The sequence below is a fragment of the Vanessa cardui genome, chromosome 17 (genome assembly GCF_905220365.1).
Source record: "Vanessa cardui chromosome 17, ilVanCard2.1, whole genome shotgun sequence".
NCBI lineage: Eukaryota > Metazoa > Arthropoda > Insecta > Lepidoptera > Nymphalidae > Vanessa > Vanessa cardui.
The window spans coordinates 3921745-3938379 of NC_061139.1; the positions used below are offsets into that span (position 1 = coordinate 3921745).

A 16635-nucleotide genomic window follows, 5' to 3' on the forward strand; every position below is an offset into this window, starting at 1 on the left:
TTTTTGTCATAATTCCAGGATAAAACACTGACAACATTATTCTAAACACCTTAATTATTGCATAACACAAGAAATATTAACTAGCAAAGACCGTTTTAACAAAAAAATTTTTTTTTTTTTTTTTTATAAAATAATATATAAATATAAATATGAGACAACATCACATACATTACTCTGATCCCAATGTAAGTAGCTGAAGCACTTGTGTTATGGAAATCAGAAGTAACGACGGTACCACAGACACCCAGACCCAAGACAACATAGAAAACTAATGGTAATCCACATCGACTCGGCCAGGAATCGAACCTGGGACCTCAGAGTGGCGTACCCATGAAAACCGGTGTACACACCACTCGACCATTGAGGTCGTCTCTTTTTTTTTCATTTCAATTATCATTTTTTTGTTCCTGTGCCAGTGGACTACGCTACGCTTGTCCATACAATTTATCTAGCGATGCCAGGGACACGCCTAGCGTGTTCGCGGCTTTATGTATGGCGGCATCGCTATGAGCATAGGAAAAATTTAGGTGGCAGTGAACGTGTTAAGCTGTGGTTTATTCTGAGGAATAGACGAAGTTGAATCTGATTAGAATTGGAACTTATCATATCCCAAATGAGTTAGTAGGATTCTCCTCTTCTTTAAAAAAATATTATTTGTAATCTTAATTTTTTAAGTTGTATGACGTCATAGCAAAGTGTTATATAAAAAAAATATATAAAACAATTTTCGATGCGATTGTCCCAACATACGTAACGAATGTGATGTCAAATTCTAAATAGATTTTACTTAGAATTTATAAGTTGTAGAATTTTAAATTAGAATCACATAGACAGTAACCGTAGACTGCACTAGCGCCAAATATTAAACCAAGCAATCGTTCAATTTTATTTATCTGTTGCCAAAAGATACCCCCAGTGTACGTGTGTATTGAGATAACATATTGATTCAAATTTACAGTTGTGTTTCAGTGACGATCGTATTTTTTACCAAAAATAAATAATTTTATTAGTTACAGGGTGTTTCATTTCCATTATAAGTGAGTAAAGAAATAACACAAAAGTACTTGAACTGGTTTTATTTTCATAATTAAAAAATCACAGACTAACATTTGCACCAAAAAAATAAAGCCAAATGTTCTAGAATGAAGCTTGACTATATGTGTATATTTCTTTTTGGTTTTTATCATTTTATAAAGTAATTGATATACTTCTTGCTAAGATAAAGTACTATAAGTATATGGATAATTTGTACAAATAATTCAAACCAGGAACTATTTCATATAAATTAGACTAGTACAATACTACTTTGAAAGACATATTTTAGGCTTATTTTCACATTGGAAAAAATTAGAATACAGTTTTCTTTAAACTAAATAGTGTAATGGCTGGATTTCATCCTAATTAATCTTATTTTATTTTACATAAAAGGTACTGTTTTTTCAAATTTCCATAGTGAATTTAAGATTATTATACAAAACTTTGCACAGTAGTCTAAATATTGACTAATCACAATTAAGTTCAAATTTAAAAACTTTTATTATTGGTTTTTAACAGTTCAAATTAAAACTATTATCATTGACGGTGAGTCCTGGACTATTTCTATTTAAGCAACAGCTTAACCATAAATGTTATAGAAAGTCCATAAAAAGTGTTACTAAAATTCCTGTCAGCTTCATACTTACAAAATATTATAATACAAACTAACAATCAGTCTCTAAGACTGTGCATCTCGCGACGATCATTGCACACGTGAACATAATACAGATTTATTTCTCCTCGAGACACACAATCGTTTACATTCCATATAATATTCGTGTATTAAACTCCTTATGTCAACATAGTTCGACAGGAATTGTTACTATTAATAGTTATCTTACAGTTTATTTTAAACTCGTTAATCGTATTCGATCTAACTGAAGAAATACACAGACTTTAAAACGCTATTTATGTCAAAGTCGCCCTTTTCCGGAACCTTCTGTAGTAAGGAGTTAACTCGTTTTTTGTTCGCCGCGCCGACAGAGCCGTCTTCGATTTCACTGAAACAAAAGTAACGTTGCAATATTTGTAAATTAAAAATCATAGTCAAAAAAGTAACATCCTGTAAATTTCCCACTGCTGGGATAAGGCCTCCTCTACCATTAAGAAGAGGGTTTCGAATATATTCCACCACGCTGTTCTAATGCAGATTTGTAGAATGCACATGTGGCAGAATTTCGATAAAATTAGTCTCATGTAGGTTTCCTCACGATGTTTTCCTTCACCGCCGAGCACGAGATGAATTATAATCACAAATTAAGCACATATGAATTACAGTGGTGCTTGCCTGGATTTGAACCCGCAATCATCGGTTAAGACGTTCTAACCACTCCATCTCACCTCAATTGCTTCTCAGGCCATCTCAGCTCAATTAAATTAAAAATCATATTTTATCAAATTATATTTCGAATAAAAACTTGATATTTTTGTGCATATAATATATGTACCTTTCTGGGTAGCTGTAACGTTTCAAAAGGAAATCCGACAGGTTTTCTAAAATTGGTTGTGAATGGAGAGCAACAAATTGTTCTCGGCATATCTGAAAAAAAAGATGGTTGAAAACAGAAAACATGTCAAAGTCAAAACACCTTATTCAATATAGAAGAGCCACCTACTTATTGGTTGTCAAAAATCTACCAGCAGTTTCATAATAGAAGGTTGTTCCTAGTATCAACTGTATGTAGCCTCAAAGTTTCTTGTTAAAGAGTTTGTAGTTTTGCGTACATACATAATGTAATTCATTAGTATCGATTATCATACCAATATTATTTTTAATTGATGGAAATTCGTTGGGTCTACAATGGTAGAACCATTGTAGACCCAACGAATGAACTGAACATATGTATAACAATATGAAAATGCTTATCTTGAAATATAAACCAATATTTTATATATTATATATCCTAAATGATATAATTTCCCAAAATCATCAGAGGTATGTTCGAAGAGATAAATGATGGTGTAACTGGTAGTATAAGTTGTACTGTTGATTAGCTGGACTAATGTAATATATAAACTAATAACCAAAAGAAATTTCACTTTTGAGAGCCGTTCGATTACACTGCTTTTTTGCTCTTGCATGATTGATTGCTCACTTTTGACGACCTCCGTGGTCGAATGGTGTGTATACCGGTTATCATGTGTACACCACTCCGAGGTTCCGGGTTCGATTACCGGCCGAGTCAATGCAGATTATCATTAGTTTTCTATGTTGTCTTGGGTCTGGGTGTTTGTGGTACCGTCGTTACTTCTGATTTCCATAACACAAGTGCTTTAGCTACTTACACTAGGATCAAAGTAATGTATGTGATGTTGTCTCATATTTATATTTATTATATTTACTGCATGGTTACCTGGTTCATGATGTCGACGGTGTCCGGATGCGTCCAGAAGCAGTCGTGTACGGACACGAAGGAGACGGCGGCGGCCTCGCAGTGCAGTGACGTCAGCATCATGTGAGACGAGTCCAGGGAGTGAATGAAGTTCGGGGGGAATGCGTTGCGCTGCTTCATCGTGCACGGCCGCCTGACGAATGAAACGATTGTTTTATTAAAAAAAAATCGCTTTGTAATATTACAAAGTCAGTACGGTCAGTACGGACCAACAAAAAGTAGGGTAGTAAATAAATATGAGACAACATCACATACATTACTCTGATCCCAATGTAAGTAGCTGAAGCACTTGTGTTATGGAAATCAGAAGTAACGACGGTATCACAAACACCCAGACCCAAGACAACATAGAAAACTAATTGTAATCTACATCGACTCGGCCAGGAATCGAACCCGGGACCTCAAAATGGCGTACCCATGAAAACCAGTGTACACACCACTCGACCATGGAGGTCGTCAAGTAAGGTTCAGTTATTTAAGTCTCAATTGATCGTTAAATGACTGTATCAGTTTAAGATTGGGTAGAACGTCGTCATATAGTTAATAGTTACTAGCGAATATTCAAACTGACTGGTTGAGGTCGAGAACGGAGGTAGCGGGCGCGGGCGTGGTGCGGCGGAAGTATGGCTGCAGCACCGGCAGGCCCAGAGGCGTCACCCACTCCACACTCTCGCCGCACACACCGGATATTACTCTGAAATTTATTCATGTTTTATTACCGTTACATTTTATAAACATCCAGCTACAATTTTAATTTAATTTAATGTAAAATAAACGTAGAAATATTTTAACACACAAAGTAATATAACGTGGACAGCATGGATTTTTTAACAATTTCGAAATGTATAAATGTTTTTTTTTTCTACTTTAGTGGCTTCGTTTAAAGTGTAATGCTAATATTTTAAATGCTGTTTGGTTTATAAAATTGCTATATCCTCTAGAAGTGGCCAAGTCTTCTTTATAATTAGTAAATGTAAGTATGTATTTATATTCGAATACATAGTGACAATATTAAGCCTGAATTATAATTGAAAAATCATGTTTCAAAAATATTATTTCTTAATGTTGTCTTAAATTTTCGCGATTATTACACATTTAAATAAAACTAATTATAACGGATGAATCGCGTATATTAATTATTTTTAAACATCCCGACGTTTCGAGCACTTTGCAGTGTTCGTGGTCACGGGTAGACTAAATTTAAAATAAAGTAAATTTTTAATAATTATTAAAAATTTAAAATCCCAAATCCAACAGACTGCAAGACCTAAAGATACAGTTAGTGCCTTCTGCGTGCAACCGGAACGTTACTCAAGATATCAATTGAGAAATCGTTGGCGGTAGTTGTTAATAATATTTCCTTTGTTCTTCAAATAGACAAATGTCATCTTAGTCTACCCGTGACCACGAACACTGCAAAGTGCTCGAAACGTCGGGATGTTTAAAAATAATTAATATACGCGATTCATCCGTTATAATTAGTTTTATTTAAATATTATTTCTTATGTAATATTATTTCGACTCACTTCGCACAATCGGTGAACCAGTCTTGTATAAGCTTGGTTGATGTGAACATCTCACGTAGGGAATCGAACGTCCGCGCCGTCAGGTACTGCGAGCACGACCAAACGTGTTCTTTGGGGAATTCCTCTATGTCTGCAACAAAGCATATCCATTTGTGATAAATATATGATATTTTATAGAAATTATAATGCTAAAAAAATCATTTACAAATGGCATAAAATACTTTTGTTAGTTAAGTGAACATAAATATGATAAATTGATTATTAGAGTTCCGTTATGATCTAGTTGACATTTTTTATAATTTCATCGAGATTAAAGCTAATGAAATGAATATAGTTACTGCTACTAAATCAAACTTTGATTTTGAATTATTTAAACGAACCTTTAAGTTGCTTAGCAATCTGGAGACGAGCCCCAAATTTAGTGACTCCGTACACGGTGGTCATGACGGTCTGCTTGATGACCTTGCGCCTCACGAAGTCCTCCAACACGACGGCGGCGGGCACGCCGGCCGCCGCGTCGCGCGCGCGCATGTTCTCCACCTGCGAGCGTTGTTACATACACTGATGAACATTCGGTATCACTATAGACAGTTGTTAAATAGTAAAGTTATAATAATGATAATCAGTGTCAATGATAAATAATAATCAAAATATCTATGTTATATTACAGTATAAGCAGATACATAGATGCTTGCTTCGTTATTTCTATTCTACTGTAATATCTTTGTTAACCACGATTTAGCATATATTCCAGAAACGTAAACATATACGTAATTTTAAGTTCGTATTATTAATTTAAAAATGTAAAATTTACAAATGAAATCACAATAATGTGATTTCATTTGATACATATAGGAACAGTTTTCTGTTCCTATATGTTTCATGAGGTTTTATGGTGGCTTAATATAGAAGTGCTCATGGTTAAAATGAAAATAAACAAATTACAAACAAAAAGCATTCCAATCAACTGACTGTCACTGTTATATAAAAATGGGACGCGAAACAAAATACAACTATAATTAAATAATAAAACATTTAAATACTATTCTTACAAAATAGCATGTGATATCATGGTCACCCTAGCATAGGGCGTATACTTACGAGCGCAGCGACCTCGCTGTAGACGTCCTGCGGCGCGGGCAGCGGCGCCAGGTTGACTGCGGCCGCGCCCGCCGCGTCGCCGCCCAGCGCCGCGTAGTGCTGCAGCCCGTTGCACGAGCCGTCCTGGTGCACCGGGAAGCCGCACTCGTACTCTACCACGCCAGACAGTTAGGCGGACTCATCGACAACGTGTTGTGCCACATTGTGTATAAAGTCGATACGTACCCTCAGGATTTGGCGACCGCACGGCGTTGGCTATCTCCATGCAGCAAGCGAGCGTCTGCCAGGGTTCCTCAGATTCCTTCCACCACCCTTCGCCGTCCAGCGGATTGTCCGCAGAGTCTAGTATTTTATCCATTATGCTGTCTGCATATGCTAATCTGTTCGAGACAAGTCAAAATTGTTTAATCAGTATGCAATGATTAATGAAACATAATCAATAATTTAACGAGTTAAACAGCTATCGCTACACAAACGGACCTCTCGTCGACGGTGCTGCGCTTGTGCGTGCCGGTGAGGTTGACGGCGTGCACCTTGAGCCAGCGCAGGCCGCGCGCGCGCAGCGGCCGCGTGCGCGCCAGGCGCAGCAGCGCGCGCGCCGCGTCCGCGCCCAGCGCCGACACGTGCGGGCCCACCGCGTACACGCGCCCGCGGAAGTCCATGTTGTGCGGCAGCCAGAACGTAGTCTCCCTGCAAGCCGCCGACACGGGTAAGCAATTGGAGTAGTGGTATATATTACTAAGATTATTTATTACGGGGAAGGTCGTTGAAACTGTGTCAAATACATTGAATATATCAAACGACTCCGCTCCGCTCGTCTAGTATATTTTGGTTATTTTCACAGTATTATGTCATATGGCATATTACTTTGGGCTAACGCTGCAGATATTGAATCTGTCTTTATTTTACAAAAGAGAGCAATTCGGTCTAATCTAATTTAATTTAATCTTGGAACTAGAGACTCTCTTCGGGATGTTTTTAACAAAGTAGGAAAACTCAATATGCGTCGTTACAACAATATTATGTATATTCACAGATTGATCACTCTTAAAAAATCAGTGATAATCGTTGTATGTGCACAAGAAGTAAGGATAAGCTTATAACGCCAAGTTTTCGACTCCACAAAGTCAATAAATCCTGCTGGGACAAGGTATCCGTTTCTATAATAAAATTCCGCAGACATTTTCAACTTTGCCGTTTCGTAAAAACAAAATCGTAAAAAGGCATATTATTCGAAACAAGATTTAATAGATAGTAAAAAAGCGTGGAGTTAATATCTGTTGACTTCCAAGCAAGATATATTAATTTAACTAACATGACTTGGTACTTTTTAAATGTTGAAAAAGCGTAACTACCGTGTTTCTTGCCTTTTCTTCTCGGTAAACTAACGGTAACTACTTTCCAAATCAGTGGTAGCTTCACTTAATTGTAAAATGACGATTCAAAAGTGCTTGTAAAAGCCTACTTGAATATAGTTTATTTTTATTTTGATTTTTAAATTGTCTTCAAACTGTTATTGATTGAGAGTTCACGTTCAATTCTTACTTTTTGTACGAGCAAGCGCGTACAATTAAGTACTTTGGTTGCATTTTCGTTGTGACCTAATTACTTCACTTTTATAATTTACGCTTATATTTTATAAAACAGTTCGCTATCGATCATCAAGAGTACTGCGCGTAACTCACCATTTGCGTTCCGCCATTAAATTCATGACAGACTAAGTTCTTTTAAAATATATATCTTACAGTTATATACAATAATTTTATTTCAGACAGATACGCACGGAAAACCCGTACATTTTTAGATTTCGTGGGGCGCTTACCTGTAGTGGTTGGCGAGGGAGAGCTTGTAGAGCGCGTCGCACCACAGCGAGTGCATGTCGGCGCGCGCGCGGTTGAGCGCCACGCGGGCGCGCAGCGCGCTGGCCGCGTCCGCCGCGCCCGCGCACTGCGCCGCCTGCAGCGACGACGCGGGCGGCGGGATGTCCAGCTTCTTGTCTCCGCCCGACCTGCGCGCCCGACGAGTATTCATTTTATAGAACTCATGACTGGGTGTGACGTGGCTTTAACCATCGATAACGAAATAATATTTGACGAGTACCGTACCTGAAGACCTTCATTTGCAAATCCAGAATTGGTTGGTTGATCACCCAGGGGACCTCGCCGAGTTGGTTGAGGCTGTCCAGCACCGGATACAGGGAATCTGGCGGTGCTTCTTCTAATCGTTTCATCTGACCGGTTACGAAGAATGGCATTCTGTGATACACATATGATCATTACTTCGAATATTATATATTCACCTCACGGTTACTGGCTACATTGTTAAAAAAAGGAACATGTCGATTGACCACCATTAAAAAATATTTGACATAGTTTTAAGGCACGTGGTGGTACAGTGTGTGTGTGACAGTCACCTGACGAGCGGCGTGGCGGTGAGCAGAGAGGGGGAGGCGTCGCACCAGGGCGGGGGCGGCGCGCGAGTGGGCGCCAGCGCGGCGCGCATGCGCAGGGCGGGCCGCGCCGCCGCCGCGCACAGCCGCGACAGCGTGGGGTGCGGCTTCAGCTCCAGGCGCACCAGTCGGCCCCACGGACGGTGCACCTTGTACACGGCTGGCAACTTCTTACTGTGGAATACGGTACACGTGAATCTATAATTTAGTCTAGAAACAGGGTGTCGCATTCTAAATTTAAGTATCAAGAAAATGAAGAATTCACAAAAATAAATGAATTGCAGAAAAACAAAACCCCTCTTTTTTAACATATTTTTCTCCAATTCGTGACATTCAAAATTATAATATTATGATATGTATAGTACATATGCTGATATGAAGGGTTTTGTTTTCTGCAATTAATTTATTTTTGTGAATTCTTCATTAAATTCATTTGTCAATCACTTTTATAACGATTACAATAACTCTTACACTTTAGCTTTCGGTTTGAACATGTTGACGTCGATTTTCACGTCGTTGATGATGATGTTATAAAGAAATTTTCCGATGTTCTGTCGTATTTCCATGGGCCACGGTGCTTCCTCGACATCCTGGAAAAGTCAGAAATGTAGAGTAACAACATAAAGTAAAAACATCAACATGCACACACATTTCATATGAAACTAGCCTAAACCCAGTATGTCCTTGTCTTATTTACTCACCAAACATGCGCCCTCTCTGTTCTGATGCACAAATATTTGCCACGCCTGTCGGCTGTTGTAAGGGGTCGCCGTACCATCCAGCGAGTGCCTCTCTAAATACCACTTGCAGTATTTCTCATATATTTGTTCAATCTTCTTAAGGACTCCATTGCGTTTGTATTGTTCTATTTGATATCTGAAAGTAACATTATTATTAATAACGAAACAATAAAGAATACTTTATACTTTTACTTACTTTCCTTTATACTTAAAATTTAAGATATGTATGTTGTCTCATTTTAAGTTTTAATGTTAATAAAGGATTTTTTTTTATCTTATTCTCATGATGCTTGATGCTTCGCAAGGCACATTTCGGAACGCCTGGCCATATAATCCAACCTGGGCCTTGAACCCAGAACCTTGGATTGTGGAACCCTAAAAGCTGGTTAACTTAACAGCTAGATTAAAAATATAGATAATCTATATCAAATGAAATACTAACCTGTTGTAAACCTGTGTTCCTAGATCTCTCTGCAACAACTTCAGAGTTGGACTGTAGGAGTCACTGCCGTCCACTAATTTATTTATTTCACTCATCATTAGATTAACGAAGTCGTCCACCTGTAATGGAAAAAAAGTAAAATGTCTTTTTTAGACATTATTTTGAGTAAGGATACATATTTTTTTATGGTATAGGTTGCCAGACGAGCATATGGGCCACCTGATGGTAAGTGGTCACCATCACCCATAGACAATGACGCTGTAAGAAATATTAACCATTCCTTACATCGTCAATGTGCCACCAACCTTGGGAACTAAGATTTTATGTCCCTTGTGCCTGTAGTTACACTGGCTCACTCACCCTTCAGACCAGAACACAACAATGCTGAGTACTGTTATTTGGCGGTAGAATAACTGATTAGTGGGTGGTACCCACCCAGATGGGCTTGCACAAAGCCCTACCACAAATATTACATTCATCATAACTAATTTAATCTATAACTTTTAAGTAACTTCCTAAACTGGTCATATTTACTAAGGCTTAAACCTCTCTCATACAAAAGAGTCAAATGACGATCTAAAAAATAGAAGTGGTGAGTACCCACCGACAACACCTTGAGGTAGGGGTAGAGCGTGATGGCGCAGTGCGAGGCGTTGCTGCGCGCGCGCAGCGTGCCCGTGTTGCGCAGCAGCGCCTCGCGCATGGCCGCGCGCCACTCCCCCTCCGCCGCCCGCAGCTTGTGGCGCTGCAACACCGTATTATTACATCATTATTATTATTATTACAGCTATGTCTTTGGTCTTTCGCCTGTCCTGGGTTAAAGTCCTATAGGCATTATTTTTTGTCCAAACCGTATTATTAAATCATTATTATTATTACAGCTATATCGTTGGTCTAATACCAGTCCTGGGTTTAAGTCCTATAGGCATTATTTTTATGTGTCCAACGCCACATTTAAATTATTTAGTTTTTCCGTCGAAAAACTCTTAGTAAAAAACCCGGGCTCTGGATTTTGGCACACCTCGGTGCTTCGGAAACATTTAAGGCCGTCGATTTTGCGCCTGAACCCGTTTCAAGATTTGATTTTCCGACAATAACCCGATGGGGATTTTGGGAGTGAAGAAAAAGAGATATAACGAATACATATAGATTAGTCCTGTTTACATTTAGATATATTACTGAAATCTAATAATTAGTTCTTATTTTAGAAGTTTTGAGAATAATGTATTCTTATTAAATAAAGATGAATAATAATTAATCGATTTTTGCATAAATGGTTTTTTTTTTAAAAACAACTAGAATAAAGTGTAATGGACTTACATATACTTCCACATCCTTGGACTCTTCATTTTGAACTGAAATGTTTTGAACTTCGATCTCTCCATTCATCTCCAATTCCAGCTGCTCGCGTCCCTTAGCCTTTAGCTCCTCTAACGTTAGGAGACCACTCGCCGGTGAGGTCAACAACCCTTTTCTATTATCTACTTTATCTAGCTTTAGTTTGTCCAGCAGAGGACAATCATAGTCGAGAGGAGGCGGTGTATATTGGGGTAAAAAATCAGGTTCTAATCGTCTCACTGCTTTTAATACTATTTCACGTTGATCCGATACAAATTTGGATTTGTCCAATAGGTCATTTAATGTAAAACCCTGTGGATAAGAAGAAATATGTAGTTAGACAAACATTCACATTAAGGATTATGATTCATATAGTTAGATATTGTTACCTTCTTTTCCATTTCTCTATAATAATATCCTAACAACGAGTCCTTATTGTTTAAGTCAGTTCGCTCGACACATTCAAATATGGCGGCGAAAGTTTGTTCATTCGGTTCTATTTTATCTTCAGACATAAATGATAATAACTCTTTGGCATTATCAAGTTGACCCTGTTAAAATCACAATCATAATTAACCCAAAAACACAATACAACAATAAAGAATGTTTCTTCACACATTATTGATAACTTAATGCAATCGTTAATTTTAAATTAACTACTAAAACTAAATATTTAACAATTAACTAAGAATAGTAGGTATTACCAGCTTAAAAAAGGTTTATTATAATTGACACAATAGGCTATTTAACTGGTTTTTAAAATCCATTTTATATTATTTAGTAGAGGTTAAGGAACCTAGTAAAAGTAGATTTTTTTTATTTCTAGTACATATTCGCCGAAAAATTTCATATTAAAAATTCCTTATTTAAATAACGCGCGAAAACGCTACTTGAACAATATTGGAGTCAGTGATGTCGCTTGTCTGTATTTTAATCTGTGGTAAATACAATACATACCCGGCTTATACAAGACTTATACAATACAGCCCGGCTAACCAGGAGCGTTTTGTGTCATGTGACAAACGTTTGAAAAATGCATTTTTAATTATGGATTTTTTTATAACTTAAGTATTATTTTCAACTTTCGTTTATAAATGTTTAAACTCATAATATTAGCTGATTACAATAATTGACACTTTTTCGCATTGTCAAATGGTCTATTTTAAAGAAAGAATTTTTATATCAATATATTCTGATACCGTAGCACCATATAAAGTATTTCATAAAAATAATATTTACCGACGATGCATATCCTTGCAGGAGTGTATTGTATACTTTGACACTCGAAACTTTAGGATGTTCGGGGACCCTCGCACTTCGTTTCCGATAATGCTGTAAAACTTGTCGGCCCTAAAATGAAGACAAACATAGTAATAGTTGAAAAACAAAAATGTAACTCTGTAATTATTTTAAGGAATTATTAATATTTAATGTAAATTATAATGCTCGCCAGTTCTGTTACCTGAACTTGGCTGACACGCTACCGCGTGTCTAGATAAAAAGAAAAATAACAGACAGAAATATACATTACAATTTTTTTAATCTGATACTGTAAAATATAAATACATTTGTTTAATAATCACTACATAGTAAAAAACAAGGTCGCTTTCTCTGTCCCTAAATCTTTAAAACTACGCACAACGAATTTTGATACAGTTTTTTTTAATAGAGAGTTACTCGAGAGGAAGTTTTTTGTATGTAATACATGGAGAATATAGTTTGAAATGTGATGTAAATAAACAAATTCTGTAGTATATTTACTATCAGTATTGTACCGTTATGAAGCCGGGGCGGGTCACTAGTAAAAAAATAATATACAAAATGTACAAGGATGCTAGCTTAATTGATGTTATGTTTATCATAATTCATCCCAGACTTTAAAATCAGGGCAAAGATAACAAAGGAGGTTGTTTATCTTAAAGAGATTTTTTATCAGTTTTATCAGTAGTGCGAGTTATTTTATGTCACTTTTTTTTACGAACTTTATTCTTACTTACCTCAGAAATCATGTCAAGAGAGCATAGAAGCTGTAAATGAGAAGTGAGCATGCGCTGTAGAGCCTCCTCCTTGCCTTTTCGTTCTAAATCTCGCGTGTCCTGCTTCATATTCGCCTCTTGAGCGGCGCGACGTTTTTCTCGTAGTTTCTTCTTTTTCTGTTTCAGCACTTGTTGCCTATCCGAAAAATGAATTTACATGTATTATAAAACATATATTTGGATTAAACAACATACAACCCACAAAATAAACCCATAATTGGATTGTAGAAATATGATAGTATATTTGTTAGATCTACATTACTAAAACCGATTCACATCAAATAAACTTTTGTTTGACTTTAACATTTTAATTTAGTATTTACATATGTTTAAAATAAACTTTTTTACACATAAAAAGTATTACATGTACATGATAAATAAGAAAGGGGAAAAAAATTACAGAAAATCTCCAAGACTATTAAACACTTTATACAGTATTAAATATTATGTTATGTGTAACTCAATTTCTCCTTGGATGTTGATTTGATTTTAATGTAAGTAATTATTGTATCCTAAAACAACTCTGAAACTAATTTGGAAGCTAGGGTATATACTATTACTATTTAGGTATCTCAAACAAATGAATACAAGAAAACTTTATATATGTATTTTTTATATAGCTGTTATTGCAATTATATTGTAATATAAAAACATATTATCCTTAATTCTATAATCAGATATTATAACTATTTCAGTTAAACAAAATCTTTTCTTTATTTAATTTTGGTGTATTCATTTTAAAATTTTGATGGAAACATAAGTAGATTTACTCTACAGATTTTTTTTTAAATTCATATTAAATTGATGATGATGAAATGAAATAATGTACTTACGCCTTTTTAACATTTAAGCTCTTGATGCGAGAAACTTCACTTTCAATATTATATTCTTCTTTAGTTTCATTCATATCATTGTTAATTGTGTCTTCACAAATTTCCTCGATGGCCGAATGTGATAAACCTTGCAATCTGCAATTGAATCAATATGTAGTAATTGCTATTGTATGTGAATATAAAAAGTTGAATATATATTTTTTTTTATGGTATAGTTTGGCGGATGAGTATATGGGCCACCTGATGGTAAGTGGTCACCATAACCCATAGACAATGACACTGTAAGAAATATTAACTATTCCTTACATCGTCAATGTGCCACCAACCTTGGGAACTAAGATGTTAAGTCCTTTGTGCCATAGTTACACTGGCTCACTCATATTAAATGTTAATTAAAAACATAAATCAAATAAAACTTTTCTTTAAGAGAAAAAAGACTTGTCTTGATTAAGAGTAATCTATAAATACTTACTGCAAGTTTGACAAATGGTTGATCATAATTTCCTGTTCATAACTTTCTAATTGGTTGTCTATAAATAACTCTTTAAATACTGCATGTGGATGCTTCAGTAACGGCTCCTTGGAATCTTTCGGAACAAATTTAGTATCAGTATTAAGATCAAATTCTTGATTTAAACCTTCGTTTATAGCATATCTCAGATCTTGCAGCCGCTGATCGTATATTGTTGCTTTTCTAAAATTGTAATAGCTCTCTTTCACCATGTCTATGTATTGTTTAGTTTTGAACCTTTCTTCTAAAGTTGTTATTTTATGATGGGTGAATATGAGGGCACACTTGTCATCTTCTAGTTTGATTTCTGATCCAGGTTTCTTTAAAATTTTTTCTCTAACAGTTTCAAGGAGTTCTTTGTCAACTTCTATATTATTTGGTTTTTTAGATGGTGTTGTTGTTAATTGATGTAACTGTCCAAGAGAGACTGGACTGGAAGCAAGTTTCGATAAATGTGCTGCATTAAATTTGCTTATAGATACTTGCAGTTCAGTCATACTGCTCTCGTTAACTGAAAATAAATAGTAACCGTAAGGTTAGTTTTCTAAAAACATCAATGTAAACATTATCTGCCATAATTGACCCACCTTGTAATAATTCACCATACTTTTTGTGATTTTTATGTTTGCTTTTCTTTTTTAAAGATTTCAAAGCATTAGCCGTTCTTGTGGATTGATGTCTCGCGAGAAATTGATTTTCTAGAACAAATTCCAATGTTATGCAACTTATTGTTTAGGTTATGTTTATATTTTGCAATGATGTCAATAATTGAATTGTCTCACTATTTCACTAATAGATACTCATAGGTGTTAAAGTATTTACCTGTGTTCGGTGAATTTAAAAGTACTTTGCGACAAAACGAACATTTTATATGACTAAATGATATATTATTTAAAGAACTATTTGCAGTTAATGTTACGCCGTGAAGTTTATTATGACATAAATTCTTAGCAGATAAAAGTCGATGCATTATTTATAATTTAATATTATTTATTATATAGGTCAAAATCCATGCCGAAAACTCTTAAACCACGTGAAAATGAAGGACAACAATCTTGAATCTTTTGACATTTAAGACAGTACAGACTACAGACCACAGCTGTGAACAGATTAAACAGAGCAGTCAGCACAGAAAAAGTTCTCCAACATGAAATAACTAGCTGTACACTTAAATCATACTGCTGTCCATAAAATCTTAATCTACATAACTATTCTTAGGTTCTATTGTTGTTAGGGAGTTACAATTAACTTTCTTCATAACTCTACTAGAATGGCAGGCTTAGCGAGATACTATTATATTATATCATATCGTTTCAATAGCGTTGAGTTCTTAATGGAAGCCGTAATTTATCTGATAAATTCAATGTTATGATTAACATGTACTAATCTTTATACCTTTATTAAATAATACAATAATTAACCACGTTCGTTATTAGTTTCATAATTAATAACTATACTGTTACATAGAGTAAATGTTTAATATTCTTATATTGCATACCGTTAGAGTTGTGTAGTTCGCGAACGAACTAGTTCGAAAGAGTCGCTCCCACAGATGAACTACGCGAACTAGATCTCCGATTTTTCGATCCATAGTTCGTTAGTTCGTTACTGAGCGAGACAAGGTTGCGCCAAACAAACTAATGTTGTCTCGCTCGCTCGCGCGGTATCCTACCTGACACTCGCTCATTGTTGATAATTTCTAAAAAAGATTTTAATATAAATAATTTAATATGGTGAATATTAAAAGTTGATTATTTTCGTTTGACTTTTACATGCTTGTCAAAAAAGAGAATATGTATTAGTTATCGTTGATTATTTTGAAATTTAATAAAAAATATAAAAGCAAAAATACTAAAAGATCAGAGATTTTAATTACTATCTAAATAATAAACCTATTTGTTTGCAATAAATATAATATATTTTACGAATATTCAATTCATTTATCTTTTATTTAAGTCGAAAATTTTAATTTATTAATGTCACAGTAAGTACAGTATCAAAACGAGCGAACGATTTGCCTTTTATTGAGTCAATAAGAGTCAGATCGCTGTTTTAGATCATCTGTCCTCAGTTCCCAGATGCTCGGTAGTCGGTAAGCAGCTGGGAACTGAAGAACTAAAAGAGCGAACTAGTTCGTTTAGGTTCGGCGAACTAAACCGATCGATCTCAGTTGCGAACTATTATGCCCAACTCTACATACCGTAGTCTTTATGTACAGCTGTGACTTCAGT

The 16635-nt window shown here is 35.6% G+C and overlaps 1 protein-coding gene across 1 annotated transcript; it reads right to left on the reverse strand.

Annotated features, from left to right (window-relative positions):
• Positions 1-1061: 1061 nt before the first annotated feature.
• Positions 1062-15500, reverse strand: LOC124536753 (DNA-directed RNA polymerase, mitochondrial). Its single transcript, XM_047113339.1, has 24 exons — positions 15227-15500; positions 14992-15102; positions 14366-14915; positions 13894-14028; positions 13022-13196; positions 12264-12374; positions 11414-11575; positions 11007-11336; positions 10291-10431; positions 9687-9805; positions 9206-9380; positions 8976-9094; positions 8469-8678; positions 8161-8310; positions 7878-8063; positions 6536-6745; positions 6281-6435; positions 6056-6207; positions 5335-5494; positions 4955-5084; positions 4000-4122; positions 3390-3561; positions 2484-2575; positions 1062-2036 (listed from the first exon to the last, which is right to left on the reverse strand). The coding sequence occupies exons 1-24, from the start codon at positions 15372-15374 to the stop codon at positions 1910-1912; spliced, it is 4143 nt and encodes a 1380-aa protein (XP_046969295.1). The 5' UTR covers positions 15375-15500; the 3' UTR covers positions 1062-1909.
• Between the last annotated feature and the right edge of the window lie 1135 nt (positions 15501-16635).